A 13,499-nucleotide genomic window follows, 5' to 3' on the forward strand; every position below is an offset into this window, starting at 1 on the left:
AAAAAAAAAAAAAAAAAAAAAAAGTCTATGTCACATGGTAATACGTAATACGTAATATTTTTTAATTTCTGAATCATGATTCATTTTTAAGCCTTCCAGCCAAAGTGAAAGAAGAAAATTAAAAGTACCAATCTTGTCACTAGAAATCTATGTTACAAATCTCTATTATTAATGATATTTAAACAAAAAAGACATGGTTACCTTCTTTTTCGACATTTTAAATACTCACTCCCATATCTTTAAGACCAGACTAATGAATTAAACTATGAGTGTATCAATTCTTACTGTACACATTTTGCCTATTAAGTCACTTTTCAAGTATCTGAAAATAATTTCAGAAACCTATATACTGGCCTTTTAACATAAAAATATCTTTTTTAAAAAGCAGCAGCCAATTTGAAAATTACTATTTATGTTTCCCTGAGGCTTGTCTTTTCACTTGGAAAGCTATTTCAAAGAACTTAGGCAAAGTCTGTTAGCTACTCTGTTTTTGCTTACCAACACAGAGCTGCCATATGGGCTGCGAAATTAAAATGGAAATGAGCTAGCTGCTACATCTGAGGCCCTTGCAGAGGGTAAGGGCAAGTTTACAGATGGTCTATAAAACAGCTCCTCCTCTAAAGAGAAGTTAATTTTCCAAAAGATTGTATCATGGCTCCTCCCAATATTCAAATAATCTATAAAGAAATAAAAAGCATGATTAGGTCTTTCTAAATTAGTAGACTTTATTTTTTAGGAAAGCCAGTTTAAGCTCACAGCAAAACTGAGCAGAATGTACAGAAATTTCCCATATACCCTCTGCCCCCAAACATGCACAGCACTTCCCATTATCAATATCCCCTACCCAGAGCAGGACATTTGTTACAACTGACAGACCTACACTGACACATCTTTATCACCCAGAGCCCACAGTGTACATTAGGGTGCACTCCTGGTTTCACACATCCTGTTAGTCTGGACATGGATTCACCACTACAGTGCCATACAGAGTGGTTTCCACCGCCCTAAAAGTTCTCTGCACCCCACCTATTCATCCTGCTGTGCTCATTAAATCTCAGTAACCACTGATCTGACTCCACAGTTTTGACTTTTCCAGAATGCCATATAATTAGAATCAAATAATATGTAGCCTTTTCAGACTGGCTTGATAACATTTCTTAGTACTAAATAATACTCCACTGTCTGGATGTACCACAATTCACCTACTAAAGGTCATCCTGGTTGCAATTATGAATAAATCTGCTACAAACATCCACGTTCAGATTCTGTGTACTCATAAGTTTTCTATCTTCTGGGTAAATATCAAGGAGAGTAAACACTGGATGGCACGGTAAGAGTAGGCATGGTGTTAGAAGAACCCACCCAACTGTCTTCCAAAGTGGCTGTACCTTTTGCATTTCCACAAGTAATCAGTTTATGATGCTCCACATCTTTACTGGCATTTGGTGTTGTCAGGGTTCTGATTTTTGGCCATTCTAATAAGCATGTAGAGATCTCTCAATGTTGTTTTCATTTCCTGATATCACATATTCTTTTCACATGCTTATTTGCCATCTTCTTTGCTGAAGTGTCTATTAAGATCTTTGGACCATTTTTAAATTGGGTTGTTTGTTTTTTTAATCACTGAGTTTTCTGGGTTTGGGGGGAGGTGTTTAACTTTTAGAGACAGGGTCTTACTGTTACCCAGACTGGAGTAAAATGCCACTATCATACCTCACTGCAGCCTCCAACTCCTTGGCTCAAGAGAGCCTTCTACCTCAGCCTCCCAAAAAGCTGAGACTACAGGTACATGCCACCACATCCACTAATTTTTTTTTCAGTTTGTGTAAATAAAGGGTCTCGCTATGTTGCTAAGGCTGATCTCATAAACTCCTGCCTCAAGTGATCCTCCTGCCTCTGCCTCCCAAAGTACTGAGATTATAGGCATGAGCCCCCACGCAGGCCTTATCATTGAGTTTTAAGAGTGCTTAGTATATTTAAACCATAGTCCCTCATCAGATATGTTTTTACAAATATACTCTTCTAACCCATGCCTTACTTTTTCACTCTTACATCTAAAAATGTCAAACAAACCAAGATCATCTAGATATTTTCCAAAATTATCTTCTAGATGCTTTATACGTTTAAGCTTTATATTCAGGTCTGTGATCTATTTTGAGTTAATTTTCATGAAAGGTATAATGTTTGTGTCTACATTAACTATTTTGCACATGGATATCCAGTTGTTCAAGAACCATTTGTTGAAAAGACTATGTTTTTCCACCGTATCGTGCTTGTTTCTTTGTCAAAGATCAGTTGCCTGTATTTATGTGCGTCTATTTTGGGGTTGTCTATTCCATTCCATTGACTACGTTCCCCAGTACCACACTGCTTTGATTACTGAAGTCAGGCAATGTCAGTCTTCTTTCTGCTTCTCCTTCAATATCAAGTTGGCTATTCTGGGTTTCTTGCCTCTTGTTATGAATCAGTTTAGAATCAGTTTGATATCCACAAAATAACTTGCTGAGATTTTGACTGCATTGCCTCCATAGATCAAGCTGGGAAGAACTGACATGGTAGACAATACTGAGTCCTCTAAGCATAAACATGAACTCTCTCTCCATGTATTTGGGTCTTCTCTGATTTCTTTCACCAGAGTTTTGTAGTTTTCCTCATATACATCTTGTACATATTTTGCTACATTTACACCTAAATATTTCACTTTTGGGGTAGTAATGTAAATAATGTGTTTTTAATTTCAAATTTCACTTGTCTATGGTATACAAGAAATCAACTAACTTTTTGTGTATTAACTGTGTATCCTACAACCTGACTATAATTGCTTATTAGTTTCAGAATTTTTTTTTCTTTGTCAATTCTTCTGGATTGTCTACATAAATGATGCTGTCATCTGCAAAGTTGTTTTCTTTCTTCCCAATGTGTACACCTTTCGTTTCTTTCTCTTATTTTATTGCATTAGCTCAGAATTCCAGTATGATATTAAAAAAGCAAAGGTAAGTGGGAACATCCTTCCCTTGTTCCTCAAGAAATAGTATTTTAAACTTAGAAAACCCAAAAGTACAGAATCCACCATGACTACAGGAGATAAAAAGAAGAATGTGTCACTACCCCAGGATCCAAAACAGGCACATGAGCTCTACATTAGGCTCCTTTAAAGAGCAAACAAATGGAATTTTAAAGAGCCAAAGGTCCATGACCATATCCTATCAATGGCCCAAAGAGATCTCTCAGACAGTCTGAAAATCACTACTGAGTACATGCTAAGAAACAGAGGTCTATGCCTGCCATTTTCAAATGTCCAAAATATAGGTTAAAACTAGGAAGTGGGCAAAAGTTGTTTCTGAACATTTAAAACAACTGATACAATTCCTATGTACCAAAGCCTCTGAAAATAACACTTGAGTCCCTCGGACCCTTCTTCAAAACCATTTACAAGGCATAATCTAAGAAGTTCGGTCATCTGGCTTCCTGATCCACAGCAGACCTAAAGGAGTTGGTGGAAAGAAAGGTACACTGTGATAGTGAAGGCCTGACAGCAGATGATATAAAGCCAAAAAGGAAGCAAAATATCACAATCTGCGGATGGCCATAGACCCTCAGAGAAAGATAACTGGTACTATTATCAATTACTCTGGGACAGCAAGAAAGGAATGAGAGAATCATTAGAAAACACAGGAACATCACACACTGCTAACAAATGCTATCAGTAATTCCAAAAGAGGAGACTCGCGGGGTGCAGAGTAGAAGCACAGGTAGAGCTTTTAAAAACAAATTTAGGAGTGGTGCCTGTGGCTCAAAGGAGTAGAGTGCCAGCCCCCTATGTCAGGGGTGGCACGTCCAAACCCAGTCCCGGCCAAAAACTGCAAAACAAAAAAAATTTAGAAGGTAAGGTATGGTTAACTTGTACTTGTAATCATAGCTACTTGGGAGGCTAAGGCTAAAGGATTGCTTGAGGTCAAGAATTCAAAACCAGCCTAGGCAACATGGCAAGAACCACCCACATCTCTTTAAAAAAATATTTGGTATAATTTTATATTCACAAAGTGAATTTTCATTATTATTTTCATTATTCAGATTATAAACTATAAAGAACTGTGAATTCCTGGCTGACAAAAAATTCTCTACCTCAAGGCAGTCTATCTTCAAAGTATCAGTGCTTCTCACAAAGATAAATGCCCAGAATCAGAATAATCAGAAACAGGGAAAAAGATATATAATTTAAAAAGTGGAAAATTTTTAAACCCTTTCTAGAAACATTTTTTCCATAGCATTGTCTGATGTGATCCTGAATACATGTAGAAAAAAATATTTAAGACAACTATACTATACATAGAGGAGGATAAAGGATCTCAAAATGTCAACAGCAGCAGTTGAGATTTCACTGGGGACAGAGCAGTTCTGGCAGCAGACTCCATGGAGAGTAGGTATGCCTATCCACACGTGATAAACTGTCATGGGAACTACACACACATTTTACCACGGGTGACTTTCCGGTTTTGATTCTGCACTACAATTATAACACAGTGGGGGAAAATGGGGGGAATGAATACACAGGACTTTTCTGTACTATTTCTGTAGTTCCCTATAACTCTATAATCATTTCAAAATAAAATGTCTTTCTTTTAATGGTTTATATATTTTTTTGAAAAAGCATTCTGCCTCACACCTATAACCCCAGCACTTTGGGGGACTGAGGTGGGGAGACTGCTTGAGACCAGCCTGACCCCATTTCTAGTAAGAAAATAGAAAAGTCAGGCGTGGTGGCACATGCCTGTAGTCATAGCTACTAGGGAGGCTGAGGCAGGAGGACTGCTTGAACCCAGGAGTTTGAAGTTGCAGTGAACTGAGATGATGTCACTGCACTCTACCTGGGTTGACAGACCAAGACTCTATCTCCCAAAAAAAAGGTATTCTGTCCAAAACCTCTAAAAATCTATTCAACATAAAAAAGGTAACCTTTAATTTCCTGAAAATACCAAGTTAAGTTCTCCCTGCCAGATAAATGCTGGGGATGAGCATACTCATTTCCTTACTTATTGTAAGTATTTCCTCCACTTTTACTTTAAAACCAAGTGTCTTCCATTAAAGACCAAAATAAAGATGACTAAACTCAAATCTTTCCAACTGGCTCAGCTCAGTGCCCATAGCACAGTGGTTACGGCATCAGCCACATACACCGAAGCTGGCGGGTTCGAGCCCAGCCCAGGCCAGCCAGATAACAATGACAACTGCAACAAAAAAATAGCCGGGTGTAGTGGTGGGCATCTATAGTCCCAGCTGCTTGGGAGGCTGAGGCAAGAGAATCACTTAAGCCCAAGAATGTGAGGTTGCTGTGAGCTGTGACACCACGGCATTCTCCTGAGGGCAACATAGTGAGACTCTGTCTCAAAAAAAAAAAAAAAAAAAAAAAAAAAAAAAACTTCCCCACTGCAAAACTAACATTCTCTTTTCTGGGTAGCAACATTTCACAATACCATCCACAACAGCAGAGACAAATACCCTTAAAAAGCCCACAGGACTTACAAATGTAATCCTTCACAGCTTTCTCAAAGAGTTCGTACACGTGCTCCCTGTCCAGGCCATCCTGGGCCATGCTGATCTCGTCGTGGAGCCACTCCAGCCAGAGCTCTGCAAGATAACAGCACTTCCCCATTACCATCTCTCTCACATGAAGGGGCAGGCTGAAAGCAGGGAGATGTCTCTCTTTACTAAGAGATATCAACATGCAAACATTTTATCCACCTTGCACAACCTGGCACAGTTCCCCAAAACTCAATTCTTGAAATGTGAACTAGGCACACAGAAGTTTTATGTTTCCAAATAAGATCAAGTCACTAAAATCATAATATCCTACACCTGCTGGGCATATGTTTTCTCATTCAGCCTTTATCACAATCCTACAATGTAGGTGATAGTGTCATTAATAAAAATGACATCTATCTAAGGATTCAGGACATGCCATGCATGTATTAAGTGTTGTAAACAGAATAGCGCATCTCTTCTATAATGTACTGCAAGACAGAAACCACCATGATATTCATTTCGCGGGTAGGAAAACTGAGTCTTAGAATGTTTATGTATAATCAGCTTAGAATCACATAACTAGTTAGCGGTCCAGCCAGAAATGAAATTGGGTGATCTGACTTCAGCACTTACACTCAGCAGTTATGCTTTGCACAAGAGAGAAAAGGTCAGAGATGGATCTAAGGCCAGGGTTTGCAATTCCTGCCCAAAAGATCTCTCCAAGATTTAACTAAAAAGTTGCTCAGTACATTATGTTTCTAATAAACAAATAAGTAGAAATAACCTAAATGCCTTAACCATTAAGGAATAAATTCGTATATGAAATATTTACATTTATACAAGTTTAATTACAAAATATAATCAAGTATATTTACAACTTTTTAGTTCTGAGAGAATGGGTTAAATGTATCAATACTGGAATGGAAAAGAAAGAAGGGGAGTAAAGTTTAATTACATAGACAATTTCTGTCAGAAACTTAGGACAAATAAATCAGGATTCAAAATGTCAATCGGTGTTGTATAATCACAATTATATTTTGCAAAAAAGCTATAATACAATAAACTAAGAATAGCTGACCTTGAATGATACGTTTTTTCTTTCCACCATGCTATATACTCCAAATTTTTTATACAGAGCATATTCCACTTTCATCACTGGAAAAATACCTACATAAACCTGGCGGCTAGGAGTAAAATTTTAAAAATTTTTAAAAACTAAAAAATATATCCTCCTCAATTCTGTGTATGGAAAAGCAGACTGACCAGTGACGTTTACCTTCAGTCAAGGGAAAGATCTCGCTCATCTTCTGGCGGGCCATCCTCACTTTGGTAAGCTCCCCCTCTAGCCGGAGCAACCTGATCAGGTCCACGTGGCAGTTGTAGTCATAGACATTGATAGACAGCTATAAGGAAAAGAAAACAGAAGTTGAAATTTAAAATGCCATCAACTAGGTTAACTTAGCTTGTCACTATTGATGACAGCACACATATCAGCCACAAACAAAATAAATGAGCTATCTGAGATAGCCACTGAAATGGCAACGTAACACTTAGCCTCAACAAGAGAAAGAGGAAACAATGAAAGAGGCTTTTATAATCAACATAAAGCTATCTCAAATCTGTTACAATTTACCTTAGAAGATACTTGGGTTCTTGCTGAAATGAAAGAAACATTCTAATGAAACAATAAAATGTGTGGCCACAGCAAGTTATTCACTTTCCCAAGCTTCCATTTCCTCATCTATAAAATGAGGATACCACTAGTTACCAGTGCATAAGGATCTCACAAAGAAGAAATATGAAAACATTCTTTAGGGCAGCACTCATAGCTCAGTGGGCAGGGCACTGGCCACATACACCAAGACTGGTGGGTTCAAACCCGGCCAGGGCCAGTTAAAACAACGACAACTGCAACAACAACAACAAAAAATAGCCAGGCATTATGGCAGGCACCTGTAGTCCCAGCTACTTGGGAGACTGAGGCAAGAGACTCTCTTAAGCCCACACGTTTGCGGTTGCTTTGAGCTGCAACGCCACAGCACTCTAGCCAGGGCAATAGCTTGAGACTCTGTCTCCAAAAAAAAAAAAAAAATTCTTTTAGCACATCAGGTGCATTGTAATAGCTCTTTTACTAAAAAAAAAAAATAAAAACCCTTATTGGAGAAAGAACAGCAACAAGTTGTTATCTGTTGAAGCTGAGTGACAAGAACCTAAAGGTTTATTTTTACATTTCAAAGTTTTCAAACTAAAAGTTCAAATAAATGAATAATTTTTTTAAAAAGCTACCATACATCTGAAACAAAGGAAAACTAAAAGAATATCACTAAGCAGACCTGCCTGGATGAACAGCTAAAGGAAGTTCTTCAGGGAAAGGAAAAGGAAGGAAGGACGGCATCCCGGAGCCTCAGAAGGGAAGACAGAGCTGACAGCAAGAGCAGAGACGGGGGAGTACAACAGATGATGCTTCTCTCCTCGTGGGCTTCTAAATTACACGAAATGACGACACAAACATTTTAAGACAATGTTATTTAAAAATGGGGATGGAAACAGGACTAAAATGGAAGATTTCATACTTCACTTAAATGGTAAAACACTGATACCACTTTAATACCCAAAACAACCAGTAAGAAAACTATACAAAGCAATACACTAAAAATCACTATAAATAAATCAAGAAGGAATTTTTAAAAATGTTCAAATAACACACAACAGGGCAAGGAAAGAGAAATAGAAGAATGAGAACAGAGGAAACAAACAGCAAATAATAAAATGGCAGGTTTTAGACCTCACACATCAATAATTACCTTAAATGGAAGTGGCCTTTACATACTCATTAAAAGCCAGAAAATGGTACAGAGTGGATAAAATCAAAACCCAGCTCACTTCAAATTCAAAGACTTAAGTCGGCTGAAATTAAAAAAAAAAAACAGAAAAACACATACCACACAAACATCAATTTAAAAGAAGACAAAGCAGATATATTAGTATCATTTAAAGGAAACTTCAGAAGAAAGAAAACTGTCGGAGACAAAAATGCATAATGATAAAAAGATCTACCAAAAAGACATAATCCTAAATGTGTGTGAACCAAACAGTGCCTCAAAATTCACAAACCAAAAACTAACAGAGCTGAAAGAAGAGACACCTCCACAATTACATTACATTTGGGGACTCCAACATCCACTTTTTATAACCAACAGAACTACTAGACAGATAATCAGCAAGGACATTAAGAACCCCACCAAGTGACATTATCTAATTTATAAAAATAGAATACTCCATCCAACAACACACAATACATATTTTTCTCAAGTAATCATGAAACCGTATCGTGGCCCATACAACAAACCTCAACAAATTTAAAAGAAATGATATCACGCAAAGTATGTTTTCTAACCATAATGGAATCAAATTAGAAACCTTCAACAGTAAGAAAATTTCCAAACACTTGGAAATTAAGCAATACACTTTAAAATAATCTATGGGTCAAAGATGTCTCAAAGAAAATTTTTAAGAACAACTATGAAAATACAGTAAATTGGCTCGGCACCTATAGCTCAACCGGCTAAGGCGCCAGCCACGTACACCTAAGGTGGCAGGTTCAAATCCCCAGCCCGGACCCGCCAAACAACAATGATGGCTGCAACCAAAAAATAGCCGGGCGTTGTGGCGGGCGCCTGTGGTCCCAGCTACTTGGGAGGCGGAGGCAGGAGACTCGCTTGAGCCCAGGAGTTGGAGGTTGCTGTGAGCTGTAATGCCACGGCACTCTACCCAGAGGGACAGCTTGAGGCTCTGTCTCAAAAAAAAAAAAAAAGAAAATACAGTAAATTAAAACAAGTAGGATGCAGCTGCAACAGTAGAAAGGGAAACATGAAGAATGAAATTCCATGTATGAAAAGAGTCATACGCCATAACCTAGTGGGATTTATTCCAGGCATGCCAGGCTAATTCAATATTTGAAAATTATTAACTATAATTTATGTTAAAAGGTTAAAGAAAAATCATAGTATCAATGCAGAAAATGAATTTGACAAAATCCAGCAATCATTATGATAAAAACATTCAGCTAGTTAGGAATAGACAGGAAATACCTCAACCTGATAAAGAGCATCTATAAAAAGCCTACAGCTAACATCATTTGTAATGGCAAACTGTTAAATATTTTTCTCCTGAAATCAGGAACAAAGCAAGGAGGTCCACTCTCCCCACTCTACCAACAAAGTTCTGTAAGTGCTAGCCTGTTTAATAAGACAAAGAAAGGAAATAAAAAAGGTGTACAGATTGAAAAATACGAGATAAAACCAGCCTGACTTGTAAATGACGTGACTATCTAAGAAGACAATGCCATAGTGAATTGAGCAAGGCCAAAGAATACAAGATAAACATACAAAAAACAATGAACATATTGAAAACAAATTTTAAAACACAGTACCATTTATAATCACTCCTATAATACTTAAGCATAAACTTAAAACATGCATAGAATCTGTATGCTTAGAAACACAAAATGCTGAGAAGAGAAATCGAAGACCTAAAAACTGGAGAGATATTCTGTGTTTACTGATTGAAAGACTCAACGTAGTAAATTATCCCCAAATTAACTTATAAGTTTAATGAAACAGCTATCAAAATCCCAACAAGGTTTTCTGTAGACATAGACAAGCTTATTCCAAAACATATATGGGATGGCACAGGCCCTAGAACAGCTAAAAATGACCGTGAAAAAGAAGAATGAAATGGGAGGAATCACTAGACCTACTATGTCTACTACAATGGTAAGTCAGTGTGAATTTGGCACAAAGATGCATAGATCAAGGGAAGAGACTAAAAAACAGGAACAGACTCACACAAATATGCCCCAGTAATTTCTGACAAAAGATGAAAAAGCAATGTAATGATGAATGCAGGAAAAGGGGCCTTTTCAACAAATGATGCTGGAGCAAATGGATATCCATATAGGGAAAAAAATAAACCACAACTCAATCTCCCACCTTATACAAAAATTAATTCAAAATAGATCACAGACTTAAATGTAAAATGTAAATCTAAAACTATAAAATGATAGAAAAACACACAGAAGGAAATTTTCAGCAGCAGTTCTCAACCTGTGGGTTGAGACCCCTTTGGGAGTCAAACGACCCTTTTCCCTTTCACAGGGGTCACCTAAGACCATCGGAAAACAACATATTTCCGATGGTCTTAGGAAGCAAGACACCACTCCTCATGTGTGGGGGTCACCACAACATGAGGAACTGTAATAACGGGTCGCAGCAATAGGAAGGCTAAGAACCACTTATTTTCAGGGTAATAGGCAAGATACTTATGGTGACAAAACTGACCTGTTATTTTGAGTGTCGCGGTGTCAATACGGAAGTTGTGATACACCATAGTTTTGTAAAACATTGCCACTGAAGGAAACTAGGTAAAAGGTACACAGGATGTCTCTGTGTTATTTCTTACAAGTGCACGGAAATCTATAATTATCTCAAAATAAAAAGGTTAATTTTTAAAAAAAGTTTTGGACAAGGTGGGATACAGGGTTACCTTGTCTTACACATAAGACTTCATTAGTATCTCCCTTCCAGCATGTCACAACATTTTAGCAATAAATATTTCCCTCTCCAGAGAGAACAGATCACCTACACTTCATTCAAATCACTCTGCCTTCTGACAACACAGTCTAGTAGCCATTTCATTAAAGTGCAGAATGACAGCCGATGAATGTGACTACTTGAACTTTAGGATAAAAATTTCACAATTAACTAGCTGTGAACCTTTAAATGGAGGAACCATTTGCAGAACACAAATATAAAGGATTACAGGGTTTTGTTCAAGTAATTAGATTTTAAACAAAAATTCATTATATTTCACTATTACAATAGTAAAAGCCTGCTGTGGCTTCCCAGTGTCCCTGGAACAAGGTATAAATCCCTGCCTCTTGTGAAGTCCCCACATGCTTCAGCTTCTCTCTCCAACTACATTTCAAACCACTGGCACCTCAACCACATAGAGCATCTTGTACTCAAAACATACCAAGGTTTCTCTAACCTCGAGGGCTGGGCACCTAGGGCTCCTTTAGCTTAGAAGGCTCTCTCCCGAGATCTTTGCCTGGACGCTCCTTCCTAATTAAACTTCACCTCCCCGGAGGAGCCTCCCCTGGTCATGCTTTTTTGGTTTCTTTCCTAAGGAGCCCCCAACCTGCTGCAAGCTGTTTTCCATTTTAGTATCCGATTCATTTCCAGCATCATCTAAAGAATAAACACTATGTCTGTCTTATGTTCTGCCTATAGTTAGCATCTCTTTACCCGACACATTGAATTCAATAAATACAGGCCAACTCACTCAAGATCACTGATATAAAAATACTAAATAACATCTTAGAAAATAGAAATATATAAAGAGAATAATATATAATGACCAAATTTACATTAGGAAATCAATTAGTCTAATTTTTCACATTAGCAGATTCAAGGGGGAAAAAATATGATCACATCAGTGAAGAAAACGTATTTGATAAAAATGCCCGTACATGATTAAAAATTAGCAAAGTAAGGGTGAACACAGTGACTTGTGCCTGTTATCCCAGCACCATGGGAGGCTGAGGCAGGAGTACTGCTTAAGCTCATGAGCTCAAGATCAGCCTGAGCAAGAGGGAGACTCTGTCTCTACTAAAAATTAGCAAAGAATAGAAAAGCACTTCCTTAACCTGATGAAAATATTTTTAAAATTTCATAATAAACATAATTCCTTATGACAAAACCTCAGAAGTCCTTTTAAAAAACACCACAAAGATTCCCAGCATCACCTCCTATTTAACTCTGTACTGGGTGTCTGAGGCTGGAGCAATCAAACAAAGAAATCAAGGACATAAAGAGAAAAAAGGATGAGAATTCTAACTATTCTCAGATGTTATGACTGTATAGTAAACCGAAACTAAACCACAAACAAATCATTGGAAAGAATAAACAAGACTAACATGGTGAAAAGCATTAAGAGCAATGTATAAACATCAATTACATACAAAAAGACAACATATGGTTCCACTCATATGAGGTACCTAAAATAAGAGAGAGAAAACTAGAATGCGGTTTACCAGGTGATGGGGTAAGGGGAAAGGAGAGTTGTTTAACAGGTACAGAGTTACAGATTTACAAGATGACAACGTTCTGGAGATCTGTTTCACAACATGAATACACTTAACACTCCTGAACTGTGCACTTAGGAATGGTTATAATGGTAAATTTTATGTTATGTGGGTTCTTTTACCAGAATAAAAAAATTACATTTCTATAAAACAGCAAGCTTTAGGGGGAAAAAAAAAGTAATTTTAAATAGCACAAACAACATCATAATGTACCTAGGAACATATCTAACAAAAGTGTGAGACCTATATGGAGAAATATTTTTAAACTTTATTGAAAAATATTAAAAACCTAGATAAACGGCATTATACACCACATTCTAGGATAGAAGATTCATATGGCAAAGATGGCAATTCTCTCCTAAAAATCCTTAAGTTCAATGCCATTCCAATCAAAAACCCAATAGAATTTTTCACAGACCTTGACAAAATAATTCTAAAATTTATATGCAAGAACCAAAACGCATGTGCTGTGGGGGTGGGGGGAAATCTAATGGGATGATTCAAATTACTAGATAGCAAGTCTCAGCAATAGGTTAGACTGAGGAACTGGCACAGGACAAAGTGACCACCAAGAAGGGCCCCCAGAAACAGAGCCATGCAGACAGAAAATACATGACAAAGGTGGCAATGATTTTATCAGCTACAATAGATTCATGACCTAGGACTGTGACTCCCGCCCCCATGTTAAAAAATGAATTAGAGAAATGTGAACTGCTTCGCATTTATCAAGTTACATGCAAAAAGATGATAATCAACTACAAAAGAAACACGACCTCAAGTATTCTTTTTAAAAAATTATAGGTAGTGGCTCGGCGCCTATAGCTCAACCGGC

General features: G+C 37.4%; 1 protein-coding gene across 1 annotated transcript in view; it reads right to left on the reverse strand.

Annotated features, from left to right (window-relative positions):
• The window catches only part of SART3 (squamous cell carcinoma antigen recognized by T cells 3), a 40,736-nt gene that overhangs the window by 23,318 nt on the left and 3,919 nt on the right, over positions 1-13,499 (reverse strand). The window contains exons 2-3 of the mRNA XM_023513246.1: positions 6,800-6,926; positions 5,524-5,628 (exon numbers count right to left, since the gene is read on the reverse strand). Coding sequence (XP_023369014.1) covers positions 5,524-5,628; positions 6,800-6,926 — 232 coding nt within the window. The remainder of the gene's footprint in view (positions 1-5,523; positions 5,629-6,799; positions 6,927-13,499) is intronic.

The sequence above is a fragment of the Otolemur garnettii genome, unplaced genomic scaffold (assembly GCF_000181295.1).
Source record: "Otolemur garnettii isolate 467f Iridium unplaced genomic scaffold, OtoGar3 scaffold00038, whole genome shotgun sequence".
Taxonomy (NCBI): Eukaryota; Metazoa; Chordata; class Mammalia; order Primates; family Galagidae; genus Otolemur; species Otolemur garnettii.